General features: G+C 41.4%; 1 protein-coding gene across 2 annotated transcripts in view; it reads right to left on the bottom strand.

Moving 5' to 3' along the window:
* LOC144680448 (myotubularin-related protein 9) overlaps positions 1–20,737 on the bottom strand; it is an 81,319-nt gene that overhangs the window by 36,688 nt on the left and 23,894 nt on the right. For both annotated transcript variants that reach the window (XM_078541412.1, XM_078541414.1), the window contains exon 4: positions 3,389–3,606. In XM_078541412.1, the coding sequence (XP_078397538.1) occupies positions 3,389–3,606 (218 nt within the window). The remainder of the gene's footprint in view (positions 1–3,388; positions 3,607–20,737) is intronic.

Below are 20,737 nucleotides of genomic sequence, written 5' to 3'. Positions count from 1 at the left end.
ACACCTCAATCAGGTCACCCCTCAGTCTCCTCAGTCCCAAGGAAAACAACCCCAGCCTATTTAATGTTTCATCAAAGCTGCAATTTTCAAGCCCTGGTAACATTTTTGTAAATCTGCTCTGCACTCTCTCCAGAGCAATCATGTCCTTCCTGTAATGTGGTGACCACAACACCAAATTCCAGCTGTGGCCTAACCAGCGTTTTATACAGTTCCAGCATTACTTCCCAGCTTTTGTACTCTATACCTCACGCAAAAAAGAAAAGTATCCATATGCTTTCATTCCCACCTTATCCACCTGTCCTGCCACCTTCAGGGACCTGCTGACATGCACTCCAAGGTGTCATACTTCCTCTACCCCTCCCAATATATTCCCATTTATTCCCTAGCTTTGTTTGCCCTCCCCAAATGCATTATCTCACATTTCTCTGGATGGAATTCCATCCGTCACTTATCCATCCACTCAACCAACCTGTTGATATAATTCTGGAGCTATCCTTTTCACTATCAACTACACGGCCAATTTTTGTGTCATTTGCAAATTTCCCAATCATGTCGCCCACATTTAAATCCAAATTATTAAATACACAACAAACAGCAAGGGACCCATCTGAGCCCTGTGGAATGCCACTGGAAACCGTTTTCCATTTACAAAACCATCCATCAACCATTACCCTGTTTCCTAGAACTAAGTCAATTTTGGATCCGACTCTCACACATTCCCATGTCTCAAGGGCTTTTACTTTTCTGACCAGTCTGCCCTGTCAGACCTCATCAAATGCTTTACTAAAATCCATGTAGACAACATCCACTGCACTAACCTCATCGATCCCCCTTGTTACTTACTCCAAAAATTTGATTAAATTAGTAAGACACAACCTTCCCCTAACAAAACCATACTGACTATCCCTGATTAATCTGTTCCTTTCTAAGTGACAGTTTACCACATCTCTCAGAGTTGATTCTAATAATTTGCCCACCACTGAAGTCAGACTGACCGGCCTATAATTATTTGGCCTATCCCTTCCACCATTTTTAAATAGTGCAATGTTCGCAGCCCTCCAATCCTCGGGTATCTCGCCGGTATCTAGTGAGGATTGGAAAATGATCCTGAGTGGATCCGCTATTTCCTCTCTGGCTTCCTTCAACAGCCTGGGATACAATCCATCCGGCCCTGGTGATTTATTCACCTTCAAGGATGTCAGTCCCTCCAGTACAACCTCTCTCACTATGCTTATTGTATCTAATATTTCACAGTCTTCTTTAACTAGAATATCTGTATCATCCCCCTCCTTAGTGAAGACAGAGACAAAGTACTCATTGAGGACCCTGCCCACATCTTCAGCATCAATACATAAGTTACCATGTACATCTCTGATAGGCCCTACCCTTTCCTTAGTTATTCTTTTTCTCAATGTGCTGGTAAAACATCTTTAGCTTTTCTTGGATTTTACCTGCCGATATTTTTACATATCCTGTCTTTGCTTTCCTAATTACCTTTTTTATTTCACCCCTGTACTTTCTATACTCCTCTAGGATTTCTACAGTATTAAGTTTGTTATGACTGTCATAAGCTTACCTTTTCTGCTTAATCTTATCTTGTATGCTTTGAGATAAGCAGGGGGCTCTAGATTTGGCAGGACCACCCTTTTTCTTTGTGGGGGCATGTCTACACCATGCCCATAGAATCTTGCTTTTGAATGCCTCCCACTGATCTGTCACCGATTTCTTGTCAAGTAGCTGTACCCAGTCCATTTTTGCCAGATCACCCCTCAGCTTCATAAAATTTGTCTTTCCCAATTTAGAACTTCTACTCCTGTTCTATCTTTATCCTTTTTCCATAATTATGCTAAATCTAATTGTATTAAAGTCACTACCTCCAAAATGGTCACCCACGACTACTTCAGCCACTTGCCTAGCTTCATTTCCTAAGGCTGAATCTAGAATTGCACTCCTTTGCGTTGGGGCTGCTTACATGTTGGCTAAAAAAGTTCTCTTGAATGTCAATGTTCAAGAATTTTGTGCCCTCTGTGCCTATTACACTGCTCATATCCCAGTTGATATTAGGGTAGTTGAAGTCCTCAACTATTATTGCCCTATTGTTTTTGTACTCAAATTTGCCTACATATTTGCTCTTCTATCTTCCCCTCATTATTTGAGGTGTCCATTTAAATGTATCTATTTTCTGGCAGGAGGAGCAGTTTCAGGAAGCATTTTACATTTTGTCAGAGGGGCTGTATGGAACCATTTTAATTCATAGATATAGTAGCATGGGGAAATTAGACTCAAACCATTCCAATTAATTTTCTAATGTAGGGATAGCAGGTATAAGTATCAAAGAGACATTCTGCACTTTAAAAAAAAAAGACATATTGGCAATGAGACCTGAAAACAGGCATGGAAAAGTTCAGAAATGTGGCTACAAGGAGCCATTTTAATTTGTGAATAAAACATTTAGGGTTGTGGGGAGTGGGCAGAGACGAGAGCAGAGCAATTATAAGTCCGTAAAAGCAGCAGGCCCAGGAAAGAAATGACATGGAATTTTGGCAATGGGATCAAAGGAGTATCATGAACAAAGCCATTTAAATTCAGAAAAAGCAACAGGACCCTACTCATTTCAACTTATCAAAGGCATCTGCAAGAACAGAGGGAAAGATAGTCAAGTTTTCAAAAAGGTTGTTTGGTTTCCTGGTGTGCGTTCTGTGGTTAGCAGCTTATACGGGAGAACATTCTCCTTCTGTGCTGTAAACTTCCTATGCTTTCTACAACGAGGAAGGTGCGACAGCAACTGCCTACTATTGAAGGGTGTACAATCACAGTGCGAGTCCATGTTGATTTTATGCTTCTCTCATTACAATTGTTGAGATAAAATGTATGATTCAAAAATAATGACAAGAAAGATTAACATACAGGAAGTGCATTGCCATATGGAAGATTAACATACAGGAAGTGCATTGTCATATGGAAGATTAACATACAGGAAGTGCATTGTCATACAGAAGATTAACATACAGGAAGTGCATTGTCATATGGAAGATTAACATAGAGGAAGTGCATTGCCATATAGAAGACTTAACACTGTACATATAAAATACTGAATGAAGCAAGATGGATCTCTCCTCTGTTCACAATTTTACTTCAGTCAGTACCAGAAAACAGCCTCCAGACCTGAAGGAGTGATGTTCTGTTTAATGAAATCTTGGAAGTTTTTGCATGTTTTAGAGAATCCATGCTGAAATAGCTTGACACGATAAAAGCTTTAATTGAAAACTTAGATACGCTGTAAACCTGATGTCCAAATTGTTCCAATAAAAGATTACTTTGCAAAACACCAAGTAAATTAAGGATATAAAAATCAGTAATAAACCTAACTTCTGTGGTTTTCGCTTACCTCTCTATGGACTTGTGAATTCGTCTCCACTGAGGATAATGTGCTTCTTGTTCAAAACCACCTCCTTTGGTTCTGGCTTGCTGAGCAGCATTAGCTGATCTTGTATCAATGATATAACCACGTTTCCCTGCCCGCAGAGTGGCATTAATCAATTTCTCATCTTCTTTACACCGTCTTCCATTGGTTCCAGTCAATGGCTGCGCACTGCGCATCATTACCTAAAAAATTGTTTCATTATTAAATTGAAAATGAAAGAATGGCTATCCCCTTACATTGGCATCTAAATTAAGATTAGCTTTCAGGACAAGATAAAGCACAAAACTCTCTCATGTATGGGAATCTAACCATTTTGCATAGTCAGATGTGGGCTTGAGATTTATGGACAGAACAGGAACCTTTACACTTTGATCTGTGTACAGAAAGAAGTACTTCTTACTCAAAGCAAGAATAAAACAGCAACTTGGGCAACAGGTTTTCAAACTAAGGTGTTCATAAGAAGGTCTCAAGTGCTCCCCAAGTCAGAGGAGTCTATTTGCTGACATACTAGCATGTTATTTCTGTTGCTGTATATGCACACACCAATAAAAAAAAAAGTTGGCATTATTGGTCTCATTGAAATTGCCTTTCAAAGTTTAGTACCCAGGTTGCTTTCCACCAGACCCAACAATAGGTAAAATGCACAGGACGGTATTAACACATCTCTGAGAAGGAAGAAAAAGATGTATTGGATTGTCTTTCATCCACCCACCTTGAAATAGCTGCTCTTCCAAATCTTGGTGTTGTGACTGATTTTCGATTGCCACTGCTCCAGTGTTCAATTAACCAAGTCATTTTTGCCAGTCTCTGCCGCCCTGATCCTGCAGCTTTGAGGCCCTGCTAGTCAGCTGCTTCCATTATGCTAAGCTGATCCCTGCCTGAAGCCTGATGTAGGCTGCTACTGTTTGCTGTCCTTCAGCCAGCTGCTCCTTGACTCGTCAAGACTAAATAAATGCATATATTTAAATTACGCAATACAATAAATATAACAAAAAACCTGGTCAAATAAAACAATTACAAAGTTTAAGTCACCTGTGCCAGGTGGCTGCCATCTTGAATTTTCAGCTGAACTCCCTGAACAAAGTCATCAGTTAAAGATTTACTATCCAACTTCGATTATATATTATGGCACAATCTTTTAGGAAACTATTAATGTAAGCAGTTTTGCTGCAACTTGAAACTTGGCTAACTGGTTTTCCTTAGTTAAAATGACTCAGACACAGCTCGATGGGACACTGAGGGCCGCACGATGAAATCAATTGGAACTTGTGCAACTAGTGTGACTGTCTTGACTAGCCAAGATAAGAAGAAAGGCACATGACCCAGCAATGCCTATGCTTCTCAGAAAACCTATCCAACCCAGCTCTGGAACAATCTCCTACTTAGTTATACAACAGGAGTAATTTATCCAAATGTTCAGCTATTCAACATCAAAATCTGCTCTACAATACGAAGTTCAAAGTGCCACTCTGTCCCCATCTAAGAAGCAAGATTAGCCTTTCCGCCCTAGAGCAAATTTGAGCTTTAAGCATTGAACTACAACCCCCAAATTTCACTGAACTCCAAATCGTACTGTAATCTCTCCAGCAAGAAATCTACATCAGCGATAAGGGCACTCTCTGTTGCCAATCAGCTGCTGTAGGAGAGATGGTTAGCTCATCACAACCCCTAAAACCCCAGTCTCTCCCTGCCTCTACTTTATCCACTGCTCTGAATTGTAAACACACCCTTCTACCTTCCACATACCCCTCCTCTTCAATTCTTTATTCATCTTCTCCATCTGCCTCCTCTCCCCATCCCTTTTCTATTCTTTTCTCTTCACCTCCCCTCACTACCTCATCTCTCCCATCCCTCCATCTTCTCTCTCCAAACCTCTTTCCCTCAGTGAAAATATTAAAATAACGACATACTATTGTAACTTTAAAACGGAGATGATGTGTGCTCTGGCCTAATACTGCACAACAGACAGGTCCAATTCACCCAAAATCTCCTGTCTTGAGGTCACAGGAGTTCAACTGGTATCTTGTTTTGTAGGCTGCAGACTCCATTGAAAATTCCTGCAAAAACATTTCTTATGGCAACAACAATCTTAATGGCAACACCTCCCTGTTACAGTGACCTCCAACAGGAGTTTCACTGTTAAATGTTATGATTTACCCACAAAGGTTCCATGACGGACCCAATCTCCTGCCAGAACTACTCTTGCACAGCTCCATCTGCTGGATTGTAAGAAGTAGTGAGCATCTTAAAATTTTAAAATCAAATTCTACCTTTAAAATTAGCTTTACCTTCATAAAGGCACTACTGAAGACTGGGCCTGAAAATTCCCATACCACCTGCCTGATTGGGCCTTGAAACCCCTAAAATTACATTAAATTAAAACAACATCGGAAATAAGAAACTGGATTCTTGAGGAAGAAAATATTAAAAGCAGCCAAGTAAGAAAACAAAATTTGAAAAGTTAGCTCATGTATATATTGATTACGATACAGGCAGAAGAGCTAACAAATCTAAGTGGCAACACAAGCTTATTAATAGTTCAAATATTTCCAGTTGTTTCACCTTTCAGGATGTTGTATTTATTTTTGGTAGAGAGCTGAATATCATACAGACAGATATGCTCCCTACTCGAAAACTAAGCTGCCAAGGAGACAAGCAGCACTTAGGCTAGATAAACGTAATCTGATGCTTCCATCAGCTCCCACGTTGCCATACTGATGCGCGTCTCACTGTAATCAAATGCTCCAGACAGAGCCAACCAATTGTGATGGTGAAGCAGTTCTAAAAAAAAAATCATTTTGAGATGGGCGATAATGACAGTTATCACCAAATCCTATCATAATCTTAACAGTAACAAGAAATCACATCCATACTACTGTTTGAAACTAAAGAGCTGCAAAATTTGCAGACTTCTCATTTTCTTAGTTCTGCTGCAGGTGTCTGCATTTTCTATATGCCTCAGGTAGATGAGCATTTTTAAAAAAAAACTATACTTCAATATTCTCCTATATGGTTTATTGATACAAAAACACCATCCAGCATTTGGCCCAAGTAACCATTCTTTCCGTGTGGTCAGTGGAGTGTTGCACCCGAGAGGACATCAAAACCATCTCGAGCCCTCAAAGCATGTCCACACAGCCATACTTTAACAGATTACTAAAGGGGGGAACCATTAGGATTTCAGCAGAATGCAATTGTAGGGGGTTCCTGGCCAGCAACCGAGTTTTACCTTGCTGCAAGACATAGCAGATTTGTTTCGAAAATGGACCCTCTAGAAGAATAACAGTATAGAGTTAGTGTCCGTCCAGCTGCCATGGTTGGATTTGAACCCGTGAGCCTGGGTTTCTAGACTACTAATCCAGTGACATTATCACTATGCCACCATCTCCCCATAAATTTATAAACTGATGAATGTGTTAGCAGCTTATTAGAGATTGTCTCGAGCTCCTATAATGTAGCTCCTATCTTTTTGCCCAAAGGCTATAGTGTGCATGGCTTGCTGTGGGAAACAACTTAAATGAGGGCAATCACAGAGGTATGAAGAAAGAGTTGTGTAAAGTGGGCTGGGAAAATAGACTAAGAGGAAGGTCAGTGGATGAGCAGTAGCAGACATTTAAGCAGATATTGCATAATGCGCAGCAAAAATTTATCCTGGTCAAGAAGAAGGACTCGATGAGAAGGATGAATCACCCGTGGTTAACAAAGGTGGTCAAGGAGAGTATCCAATCAAAAACTAAGGCATACAAAGCAGTGAAAACTAGTGGCAGGCCAGAAGACTGGGAATTTCTTTAGGAACCAGCAGATGACTAAAAAGCGAATAAAGAGGGAGAAAAATTATGAAAGAAAATTGGTAAGAAATAGAAAAACAAACGGCAAGAGCTTCTACGGGTATATAAAAAGAAAGAGAGTGGCTAAAGTAAGCGTGGGACCCTTGGAGAATGTGACTGGAGAATTGATAACAGGGAACAGAGAAATGGCAAATCATTTAAACCAATATTTTGCATTGGTCTTCATGGTGGAGGACATTATAAACATTCCAAAGATATCAGATAAGCAACGAGCTAAAGGTAGGAAAGATCTTGTAACAGTCTCTATCACCAGGGACAAAGTATTTGACAAACTAATGGGACTAAAGGAAGGCAAGTCACCAGGGCCTGATGGCCTGCATCCAAGGGTTTTAAAAGAAGTGGCTGTAGAGATAATGGAGGCATTGGTCAAAATATTCCAGAACTCATTGGATTCCAGGAGGGTCCCAATGGATTGGAAAACCACTAATGTGACGTCCCTGGTCAAGAAGGGAGGGAGAGAGACAAAAAGCAGGAAACTATAGACCAGACAGCCTACCATCTGTCATTGGGAAAATGCTAGTCAATTGTTAAGGAAGAAATAGCAGGACATTTAGAAAAGCTTAATGCAATCAAACAGAGTCACAACATGGTTTTGTGAAAGGGAAATAATATTTGACAAATTGGCTAGAATTCTTTGAGGATATGACAAGCAGAGTTGATAAAGGGGAATCGGTAGATGTAGTGTCTTTGGATTTCCGGAAGGCTTTCAATAAGGTGCCACATAAAAGATTATTGCACAAGATAGGAGCTGGTGGGGCGGCGGGGGGTTGCAGTAATATATTAGCATGGATTGAAATAAAAGCAAAATACTGCAGATGCTGGAAATCTAGAACAAAAATACCTGGAAAAACTCAGCAGGTCTGACAGCATCTGTGGAGAGGGACTCGAAACGTCAACTGTATCCCTCTCCACAGATGCTGTCAGGCCTGCTGAGTTTTTCCAGGTATTTTTGTTTTTGTTCTAGCATGAATTGAGGTTAACACACAGACGACAAAGGGTTGGAATTAATGGGTTGTTTTCAGGTTGGAAAGACGTAACTAGTGGAGTGCCACAAGGATCAGTCCTAGGGCCTCAATTATTTTCTATCTATATTAATGATTTGGAGGACAGGGCAGGGTGTAATGTATCCAAATTTGCTGACGATACAAAAATAGGTGGGAGGGCATGTTGTGATGTGGGCATAAGGAATCTGCAAGGGGATATAGATACGTCGAGTGAATGGGCAAAAACTTGGCAGATGGAGTTTAATGTTGGAAAGTGTGAGGTCATGCACTTTGCTTGGAAGAATCAAAAGGCAGACTATTATTTAAATGGAGAGACACTCCAAAAAGCGCAGCACAGAGAGATCTGGGTGTTCTTGTGTATGAAACACAAAGTTAGCATGCAGGTGCAGCAAGTAATTAAGTTGGCAAATGGAATTTTGACCTGTGTCGCTAAGGGGCTGGAGTTTAAAAATAGGGAAGTCTTGTTACAACTGTACAGGGTGTTGGTGAGGCCGCACCTGGAGTACTGTGTAGTTTTGGTCCCCGTATTTAAGAAAGGATATACTGGCATTGGAGGCAGTTCAAAAGAGACTCACTAGGCTGATTCCCAAGATGAAGGGGTTGACTTATCAAGAACAGCTAAACAGGTTAGGCCTTTATTCGTTAGAGTTTAGAATAATGGGGGGTGATCTTTTTGAAACGTACAAGATTCTGAGGGGGCTTGACAGGGCAGATGTTGAGAAGATGTTTCCACTAGTAGGGGAATAGTTACAGAATAAGGGGACACTCATTTAAAACTGAGATGCGAAGGAATTTCTTCTCTCAGAGGGTAGTGAATGTCTGGAATTCTCTACCCCAGAGAGTTGTGGAGGCTAGATCACTGAAAGTATTTAAAGAAGAGGTAGATAGATTTATGAAATATCAGGGAGTTGAGGGCTAAGAGGAGCTGGCACGGAAGAGGAGTTGAGGCCCAGGGGAGATCAGCCATAATCTCATTGAAAGGCATGGCAGGCTTGAGGGGCCGAATGGTCTACTCCTGCTCCTATTTTTCATGTTACATATTTTCAAAGAAAAAAATTAAATTTCTGCTATTTTGCAGAACTTCATTAGATCTTATATTTGGAAAATTCACATCAGACCTAGAGAAATATAGTTGCTTTGCTATTGGTTTTCCTGCAAATTCAATGCAACATCTAATGTCAAAACAAATCCATCTCAAGGTTTGGGAACATGCTAGGTTAAGTAAACAAAATGCCAATTAGAAATAACAAAACGCATTTACATCTGATTCAACCCAGGCCGGATTCAAATACGAAATGACAACTTGCACCACAATACAGTACCATTTAGCTGATAACATATTGGGTCTTGTACAATTTTGCCCACATCAGGTCACCCACAAATTGCTTAAATATGCCTCATGTCAATCTTACACATAATCTGAACCAAAATGGGGATGCTGTTCATTTTTTTTCTGTAATCCAAAGATACTGATGCCAACTACAGTCACGATGATGAGGCACTGCTCTCTTAACAGAGATGGGTTTGGTGAAACATCTGAGACATATCCCAACATGAAAGGGCAAGAACTGAATTTTTGCTTTGAACTTAGGAAATACCATTCAGTCTAAGCAATATCTGGAATACCTCACAATTCAGACACTCTCTGCACAAAGGTAGGCTGCTCCTCAAGAAAGTCAGACGAACCACAAAGTAGTGAAAATCCCACACAACAGTCCACAAAGAACAATGTCAGGTCAACGCAAGTCCCAAGACCACAACAACAACAACAACCCTGAACCAAGCAAAATCTCAGCAAATCACCCTGGTTACAATTTCTGCGTGCAGTATTTGCTTTACAATCTGATAAAATATTATTTTGCTCCCAAAAATATGCATAATCTAGATAATGGAAAAAGGAACAACAATACAAAACTTAACGTGCAAGCAGCAAAGTAGTGGGTAAATAGCATTAATGATATCTGCAAGGCCTGTTGTACTAGTCAAGTGATGTATTATTTACAATTTTCTCTACTACACCGATGGGGAACTTGGAAGCGCAATCCGGGTCTAGGCCACAATGCCACAACAGATTTTCATGTATTTATTAATCTCAATTTATTTTAAACAGACATTTGGAGGGGTGAAATTCCCTGTGTATTTTGTTATGGTCCTGGATCAGACCCCCCAAGTTTTTGATACGATCCAGTTAGGGACCAGTAGGTAAAGTTTGAGATCAAAAGGTACTTACTAAGTGAATAAAACCACAAGATCCCATGGTTTCTGAACAAATAAAATCTACTTGACTGGCTTTAAAGTTTAACAATTTACAAAATCTATCTTATACTCTAACATTCAGGGTTAATATGTGGCACATGTAAATTAACATGCAAACTGTGGTCAAACACACCACATTACACAATAAATGGCAGATGCAATGAAGACAGATCCCACCGATCTCTCAGCAACCCACCCAGACTTCAGAGTCAACCAAATTTGTTGAAACTCACTCCCTCTCACAATATAACCAGTCTTCACCTTCAAAGTTCTAACCTCAGAATTCTTCCAAAAGCCGCTCTGCCTCAGACAGTCTCAATGACTGCTTACCTCCCAGGGTCTCAATCTTGTCTCCCAGGACTGCATTCCCCTGGATTCCTGAACCTGCACTCCAGTACCAACTCAATCACAACATCAGTTCTTCAGCCATACTGAGCAGAAGGCTACTGCTCCAAAGGATAACCTTTGCCCCAGTGGTCAAAAGCATGGAGTCACAGAGCTGCTTTTCAGCTCTCCAGAGATATTCCTGAGCCCTGACGACTTGAAGCCTGCCATTTGCAGCACCTTTACTGCTCAGAGCCCCTTTCTGGACTCCTCTCCCCAGTGGCTCTTACCGGTGGGTCCTTCCCTGGTTCTCCCACTCTCAGGGACCTCACCCTGGCTTCCCTCTTTGGGACCGCTCACTGTCACCTGTCCTGGGTCTCGTCGGTTATGGTGCCCTTCTCCTGGGTCCCACAATCAGGTTTTCCCCATGGAGGCCCACTGGGCACTTGTCCTCAGCCCGAAGAACTCCAAATGCTGGACTGTACATGCGCAGCCCCGCTCCGATCTGTGTCAGGACTTGTAATTCCCAACCTCCACCTGACGACGAGCTAAATTTGGATCTCTTAATAATTTGCTCCCAGAAAAATACATAATCTGTTTGCAAACACCCTGCATAAAAGATTGAGCAAACAAATGCGCCGAGTTACTCTATGGTCAAATTTCTTCTACTTTTATGCCAGCATGTCAATCCCTCCCCCGATTTCTCCCTGGTTTGCTATAATGGCTCCACCATCAGGTTAAAGAGTCGCACAAATATATTTCTTTCAATTACACAGGTTTAAAATGGGTGTTTAATTAAGCTAGGGATTTATGTACAGCAAGGGTTATTTTTCTGGCATTTTGAGATTTTTAGGCAGTTTTTAAAAAAAAAAAGTTTATCCTCGAAAAAAACTGGCACCATGTTTTCTGTTTCTTCAACTACAATTTATGGCTCGAGTAGTGTTAAAAAGTGAAGTGTTTCCACGATTGCATGTTCTTTAAATCTGCTGTGCCTAATATGCCCAAATGATGATGATTCAAGAACTCATAGAAGAAATACATGGTCTAAGTTAAGTGCTTTCCTACCCCAGTAATGATTTTTACATTCTGGCACGCATTAAATGAGATTATCACGACGTTTAGGCATGAACTGAGATTGACAATATGGGCATAATTTCATGTGTCACTTCTTATTATGCTGCACAGGAAATCACACCCCTCTAGGAAGCAACTTATTTTCCCTTTAAGGGACAAAAGCAAATAGGAACAAAACATTTGGACTAAATCAAAAGAAACTGTTTAGAACAAAGCGCTCTGTACAGAGGAAAATGTCTACAGAAACTAAAATACTCAGTGATACAGTGCTGCCAAAACACTAATTACAGAATACCTGGGCTATGGAGCTGCTGGCACTTATTTCCTGAGTTTACAGCAGCTCTGATGATAAATCTGCTGGCTAGCAGCATCATCTATGTGGTGACTATAGATAGTTTTTGCTGCCATGACCATACAATCTTTTAGATGGGAACCTTCCAAGCTTCTCAAAGCCCACTCCGTGTACAGAAATAATGTAAAAATCCTCATAATTTATACAAGTCACCATGAACTGGCCTTCTCTATTCATCAAAAACAGCAACTAAAGAGCTGTAATGACTGTAGAGTTCAATAACCTTAGTAATTTTTGGCATTAATATTGGCCGTCAATTGATAGAAATTACGTTCTTCACAAATTCTTTTGCCAAGTCCTGCTTATTTTTAGAATAATTCATTTGAAATCAAATGTTGAGGTATTCAATACCAAGCAGCACTAATTCATTTGAACAATTTATGTTGCACACTGGGATATGATGATAATTTTACGGCTGAAATCCTATGTGGTGCTAGAGAAGCAGAGTTTCGTCAAATTTACAAAAATATTGCAGCATTCAGTTCCTAATTTGAATCCCCCATTTCAGTTTTTAGGACAGTTAGAATGTATAACAGTGTGCAAGATGGTTGAAAACTGGCCCAACCACTCTTCTGACACATGCCTACTATTTAATTGTTGAAGCATCATACTTATGTATTGTGATGCGCCTTAGGAAATGTTTCCTTTGGATGGGCTGCTAAACTGAGCTCCAAGTTTCAGGTGGGATTAAATCCCATGGCACTGTTCAAAGAAACATAGGGAGTTCACCGGACGCCCTGATCAAAATCCCTCACTCAGCCAATATCACTACAAAAAGCAGATTAGCTGTCCATTTAGTTGAATGTTTGTTAGATATTGTTACTGAAAGACAGCTATACAACCGATGCTGCACTTCAAAAGGAGTTCATTGAATGATGCACTTCTAGATGTTTCAACAGCGTGATAATAAAGGGCTACGTTATTGCTTTTTTACCTTGTGTCTTAAAATCATTTTACAACAACAAAAGGAAAATGTAAATGTGGAAATCTGAAAATACAAATTCACCTGACTGGGTTTATGTTGTCAAATGCAAGATGCTTTAACAGCTCAAGCACAGGGGATTTATAATAATCCAGGAACAATGTGCAAATTTTCCACTGGAGGTGCGAACAAGTTCTTTTTAACAAGTTACTTCGTACAGCTACAAATGAGATCTGTAACTTTCATTTTTCCCCCCTTTGTTAACTATTCACTGCTCAAAAGTAACAACAAACTTGTAAAGTTTCACAATCCTGCATTTCATTCATCATTCAGCCTATCCGCGGCTAATGTCCAATATGGCTTGAATTCCATTTCCCTGTACCATGCTGGATTCAGTATTCAGAATCCACAAGCAGGAAAGAAAAACTCAGTTTATCTCAGCAGTTTTTTAGCTTTGAATAAATGGTAAATTCAGCCTTGGATAGCAATTTGCCTGGGGCACTAGTCAAGACATAGAAATACATATAACCATTTTCATGTTGTTATTATGCTGCTGCCTTCCAGAGACAGTCTTCTGCAACCAGTGGTCAGATAAAGCTACAAGTTGATGGGCAATAAATGCTGGCCCAGCCAGTGAAGCCCACATCCCATGAATGAATTTTTAAAAATTGTTAAGTCAGCAGCTAAGGCGGTCAGACATTCCCCGAAACATAGCATCTATTACCACTCGAGTTCTGGGTACTATTAGGTGGAATGATCAAAAATGTTCAGAACACTCCTGCTGACATCTATTGATAAGATCATGACACAATAATGCTGTGGGTGTGTGGGGGCCAATTTGTCACAGCTGTGTACAGATACTACCCCTAGTATACATGACCTGTGCTGTCAGCACAAAACATCACCACTAACTTGTATTTAAACAGTACCCTTAACACAGTGAAATATCTCAAGGCACTTCATAAAAGAGCTAAACAAAATTTGACATCAAGCCACCTAAGAAGATATTAGGACAGATTAAAACTTCTCTCTTTTGAGAAAATTGATTAAGTAGCATTTTGAAAGTTGGAAAGTAAAAGCAGAGAGGTTTAGAAATCCAAATCTCAGGGTTTAGGTAATTAAAGACACAGCCAGAATGACTGCAGTGCAAATTCAGGAGAGAAGCATTCTGGGGTCACTCTCCCAAGACACAGCATGCAGTATAAAATATATATAAAATGTGTTTTTGTTATTTTCCAAATAAATTATGGTTATCCTTTGACTAAAAAACATTACTGTCTGGACCCAAAGCTTCTCCTCGAAGCGACAACAGCAAACTCAGCCCTGTTAACCCTGCAACGTCATCCTTCCTAACATCTTGGAAGCTTGTGCCAAAATGGGGAGCTGTCTCACAGACTAGTTAAGCAACAGCCTGACAGAGTCATACTCACAGAACCATACTTTACAGATACTGCCCCAGACATGACCATCAACATCCCTGAGTATGTTACGTCCCACCAGCAGGAAAGGCCCACCAGTGGTGGAGGCAGTGGAATACAGTCGGGAGGGGGATGCCTTGGGGGTCTTCAACATCGACTGTGGATCCCATTAAGTCTCATAGCATCAGGTTAAACATGGGCAAGGAAACCTTCCAATTACTTATTGTGCACCACCCCACCCCCCTCCTCTCAGCTGATGACTCAATACTCATGTTGAACACCACTTGGAGGGAGGACTGAGGGTGGCAAGGGTGCAGAATGTACTCTGGGACTTCAATGTCAATCTCCAAGAATGGCTCAGTAGCACCACTACAGACCGAGCTGGCCAAGTCCTAAAGGATATAGTTGCTAGACTGGGTCTGCAACAGGTGGTGAGGGAACCAACAAGAGGGAAAAACATACTTGACCTCATCCTCACCTACCTGCCGCAGATGCATCTGTCCATGACACGGTAGGGGTGACCACCACACAGTCCTTGTGGAGACAAAGTCCTGCCTTCACGTTGAGAATACCCTCAATCGTGTTGTGTGGCATTACCACCGTACTAAATGGGATAGATTTTGAACAGATCTAGCAACTCAAGACTGGACATCCATGAGGCGTTATCGGCCATCAGCAGCAACAGAGTTGTAATCAACCACAATCTGTAACCTCATGGCCTGGCATAGCTCCCACTCTACCATTACCACCAAACCAGGGGGTCAACCCTGGTTCAGGGAAGAGTGCAGGAGGGGATGCCAGGAGCAGCACTAGGCATAGCTAAAAATGAGGTGTCAACCTGGTGAAGTTACACAGACTACATGCGTGCCAAACAGCATAAGCAGCAAGTGATAGACAGAGCAAAATGATTTCACAACCAAAGGATCAGATTGAAGATCTGCAATCCTGTCATAGAGTGGGTCATAGAGGTCTACAGCACAGAAAAAGGCCCTTCAGCCCATTGAGTCTGCACCGGTCAAACAAGTACCTAGCTATTCTAATCCCATTTTCCAGCACTAGGCTCATAGTCTTGTATGCCATGGCATCGCAAGTGCACATCCAAATACTTCTTAAATGTTATGAGGGTTTCTGCCTCTACCACCCTTTCAGGCAGTGAGTTACAGATTCCCACCACCCTCTGGGTGAAAAAATTCTTCCTCACATCCCCTCTAAACTTCCTACCCCTTACCTTAAATCTCTGCCCCCTGGTTATTGATCCCTCCACCAAGGGGAAAAGTTCCTTCCTGTCTACCCTATCTATGCCCCTCAATTTTATACACCTCAATCATGACCCCATCAATCTCCTCTGCTCCAGGGAAAATAACCCCAGTCTATCCAATCTCCCCATATAACTAAAACTCTCCAGCCCAGGCAACATCCTGGTAAATCTCCTCTGCACTCTCTCTACTGCAATCACATCCTTCCTATAATGCTCGCAATACTCTAGCTGTGGCCTAACCAGCGTTTTATACAGTTCCAGCATAACCTCCCTGCTCTTATATCCTGTGCCTCGGCTAATAAAGGCAAGTATCCCATATGCCTTCCTGACCACCTTATCTACCTGTCCCGCTACCTTAAGGGACCGGTGGACATGCACACTAAGATCCCTCTGATGCTCAGTACTTCCCAGGGTCCTACCGTTCATCGTGTATTCCCGTGCCTTGTTTGTCCTGCCCAAGTGCTTCACCTCACACCTTTCCAGATTAAATTCCATTTGCCACTGAAATTTCATCCGGATAAGTGTGAGGTGATGCACATCCAGTCGCGAATAGTGGAGGACTCACTGGAGGATGAAGCTCCATAAATATTCCCATCCTCAATGATGGGGGAAGCTTAGCACATCAGTGCAAAAGACAAGGCTGAAGCATTTGCAACAATCTTCAGCCAGAAGTGCCGAGTGGATGATCCACCTCGGCCTCCTCCGGAGGTCCAGAGCACTACAGGTGCCAGTCTTCAGCTAATTTGATTCACTCCATGTGATATCCAAGAAACGGCTGAAGGCACTGGATACTGCAAAGGCTCTGGGTTTTGGAAATATTCAGCAATAATATTGGAGACTTGTGTTTCAGAACTTGCTGCGCCCCTAGTCATGTTGGTCCAGTACAGCTACTACACTGGCATCAACCTGGAAATGTGGAAAATTGCCCAGTTACGTCCTGTACACAAAAAGCAGGACAAATCCAACCTGGCCATATACCGCCCCAGTCTACTCTCGATCAGTAAATTGATGGAAGGGGTTATCAACAGTGCTATCAAGCAGCACTTGCTTAGCAATAACCTGCTCACTGATTCCCAGTTTAGGTTCCACCAGGGCCACTCAGCTCCTGGCCTCATTACAGCCTTGGTTCAAACATGGACAAAACAGCTGAACTCCCGAGATGAGATGAGAGTGACTGCCCTTGACATCAAGGCAGCATTTGACCGAATGTGGCATCAAGGAGCCCTAGCAAAACTGGAGTCAATGGGAATCAAGGGGGAAAACTCTCCACTGGTTGGAGTCATACTGAGCACAACAGGAGATGGTTGTGGTTGTTGGAGGTCAATCATCTCAGTTCCAGGACATCACTGCAGGAGCTCCTCACAGTGGTATCCTAGGCCCAACCATCTTCAGCTGCTTCATGAATGACCGTCCTTCCATCAAAAGGTCAGAAGTGGGGATGTTCGCCGATGATTGCACAATATTCCGCACCATTCACAACTCCTCAGATACTGAGGCAGTTCATGTCCAAATGCAGCAAGACCTGGACAATATCCAGGCTTGGGCTGACAAGTGGCAAGTAACATTCACACCACACAAGTGCCAGGCATCTCCAACGAGAGAATCTAACCATCATCCCTTGACATTCATTAGCATTACCATCGCCAAATCCCACACTAAACGTCCAGGGAGGGTTACCATTGACCAGAAACTGAATTGGACTAGCCACATAAATACTGTGGCTACAAGAGGTCAGAGGCCAGGAATCCCGCAGTGAGGAACTCACCTCTTGACTCCCTGAAGCAGGTCCACCATCTGCAAAGCACAAGTCAGGAGTGTGATGGAATACTCTCCACTTGCCTGGATGAGTGCAGCTCCAACAACACAAGAAGCTTGACACCATCCAGGACAAAGCAGCCCACCTAATCGGCACCCTGTCCACAAACATTCACTCCCTCCACCACTCGTACAGTGGCAGCAGTGTGTGCCATCTCCAAGATGCACTTCAGGGACTCACCAAGGCTCCTGAGGCACACTTTCAAAGCCCACAACCACTATCATCTAGAAGGACAAGGGCAGCAGATACATGGGAGCACAACCACCTGGAAGTTCCCCTCCAAGCCACACACTACCCTGACTTGAAAATATATCGCTTTACCTTAACTGTCACTGGATCAAAATCCTGGAACTTCCTGCCCAATAACGTTGTGGGTGTACCTACACAACATGGGCTACAGCAGTTCAAGACGACCACCACCACCACCTTCTTTGGGGATTAGGGATGGGCAACAAATGCTGGTCTAGCCAGCAATGCCCACATCCCATGAATGAATTTAAAAAAAAAGCAAAAACACTTGCAATCTCTCTCAACTTAATGAATGCTAACAATTCACCCATCAACCTGCCAAGGGCTGATGTAAGAGCCAATTAACACAAAAAATATAATTTGCTGTGCTTTACACTTAAGAATTACATTTCTTAGATAATGATATTTAAATGACTATCAAAGTTGAACCTGCATTTTATATTACCATGCTCAAGAGTTAATGCTAAATAAAGAATTTGTAGTCCATCTTCATCTAAATTTTGGATTTAACATATCAGTCTGGTCTACATTAAACTCAGGCAAACAGACACAAAGAAAATAATAAATCCAGGTTTCTTGAACAAAAGAAAGCAGGTAGATAATTGAATCCTGCAGCAACATGCAAAATTGTTGCAGTGAAAGAGAGAAGATGAAGGGAAAGGACAGGGATATCTCTCAGTTAAGTGACTGATCACCTCATTTTTAATGCATAAGCTGTTTTATTGATCTCAGTTTCTGATCAGGAGACAATAAACCTTGCCAGCTCATGTTGGGACATTTCAGCTGAAAACCTACAGATGTTTCAGTCATGATTTCGACTTAAAAAAACTAAATTCAAAAGACAGATATGATAAAAATAAAACATCACATGTTGGTAATAAAACCAAAGTGGATGCTTACGCCAATTTTATTAGAGTATATCCACAGGCTTTTTCCATAAGGTTTTTAAATCACAATTTGAATTTTTAAAAAGGTTTGGATGGTAATTATAAAATAGTAAACCCCAAGAGGAGGCAGGTGAAACAGGTTTTAGATCATCTGTGAAGGGTCTCAACTTCACATAACTACAGTGAGTTTCGTGAAAGCCCACATCTCAAAAACAGTAGGAAGACCCAGTTTGTGTTAACAAATTGATTGGTTTTTGACAAAATTTCTCATTCATTGCTTTTTTTTATCAGTTATACCTAGACCTACTTAAAGTTCTGCATAAGTTAACGAATGCGTGAAAATGCGGTGTATGTTTAAAGCTGATATGTCTGCTTCCTAAATATATAAGCAACTACCACACTAGTTTCAGCTTATAACAATAATCCAAATTACAGATTTGATTTTACTCAGGGAAAGTTTATTGGATGAAACATAACACCAGAAATCTGTAGTCTGGAATAAGCGTAGTGGAAGAACATTTTTACTACACTTGTGTTTAAAAAAATAACAAGGTGGCGGCGATTGATGGGTGTGTGTGTGACTGGAAGTCTATTTCCATTGGGGTTTCCACAGGGCTCAGTGCTAGATCCCTTGCTTTTTGTGGTGTATATATCAAAGATCTGGACTTGAATGTCAAGGTTATGATTGAGAAGCTTGGAGAAGATACAAAAATTGGCCATGTGGTTGATAATGGTGAAGAAAGCTATAGACCGCAAGAAGATATCAATGAACTAGTCAGATGGGAAGAACAGCAGAAAATGGAGTTCAATCTGAAGCAGCGTGAGGTAATGTATTTGGAGAAGGCCAACAAGGCAAGGGAACACAATAAATGGTATAGAAGCGAAGCAGAACAGATGGTCCTTGGACTACATATCCACATGTAGGGTGGTGAAGATGGTTGGATGGGTAGATAAGGTGGTCAAAAAGGGATATGCAATACTTGCCTTTATCAGCTGACGCACAGATTACAAGAGTTGGAAGGTGAATGCTGGAACTGTATCAAACACTTGTTAGGCCACAGCTGGAGTACTGAGAGTAGTTCTGGGCACTGCACAATAGGAAATGTATGATTGCTCCAGAGAGGATACAGAAGAGATTTATGGGGATGTTGGCTGGAGTGGAGAATTTTAGTTATAAGGAAAGATTGGATATGCTAGAATTGTTTCCTTTGCAATAGAGGGGGCTGGCAGGAGACCAACTGAAGTGTATAAAATTGAGGGCTCCTGAAGAGTGGAAGGCCCCATCCTCCTTGGCTGAGATATCCATAACCAGGGGGCATATTTTTAGAGTAAGAGGTTGGAGGTTTAGAGGTGATGAGAGGGGAATTTTTTTTTACCCAGAGGGCAGTGGCAATCTGGAACTCACTGCCTGAAGAGGGTGGTGGAGGCAGAAATCCTCAACATTTAAAAAGTGCTTGGATATGCACTTGAAGTGCCATAACCTACAAGGCTGAAAAGCAGGATTAGGCTGGATAGTTCCTCGTTGGCCAGCATGAACAGGGTGGGACTTTTCACGCTGTAAATTTCTATGATTCTATGAAGAAGACATGTTGAAATATTAACAGCTTCACACTTTTGTATAAACACGATGATTCGAGTGGTCGAGATTTCCCGTTGCACTCCGGCTAATTTGGGGATTAGACTACATGATCGCGTATGCCATTTTCTCTAGTGCAAGTATGATTAACAATTTTGTATCATGCTTAAATCCACTAAATTAATTTAAGAAGTCACTTCTGAAGTGCATGCTATAGAGCTTTAGAGATTACAAGAAAATACACAATTAAGTTAATGGTTATGTGCAGTTAATTTGAGCAATTTACACAAATCGAGATACAAGTTCACCAGCTCAATCTAACATGATAA

Source organism: Cetorhinus maximus, chromosome 5 (assembly GCF_964194155.1).
Source record: "Cetorhinus maximus chromosome 5, sCetMax3.hap1.1, whole genome shotgun sequence".
Classification (NCBI taxonomy): Eukaryota; Metazoa; Chordata; class Chondrichthyes; order Lamniformes; family Cetorhinidae; genus Cetorhinus; species Cetorhinus maximus.
This window is presented reverse-complemented; position numbering and strand designations above follow the sequence as displayed.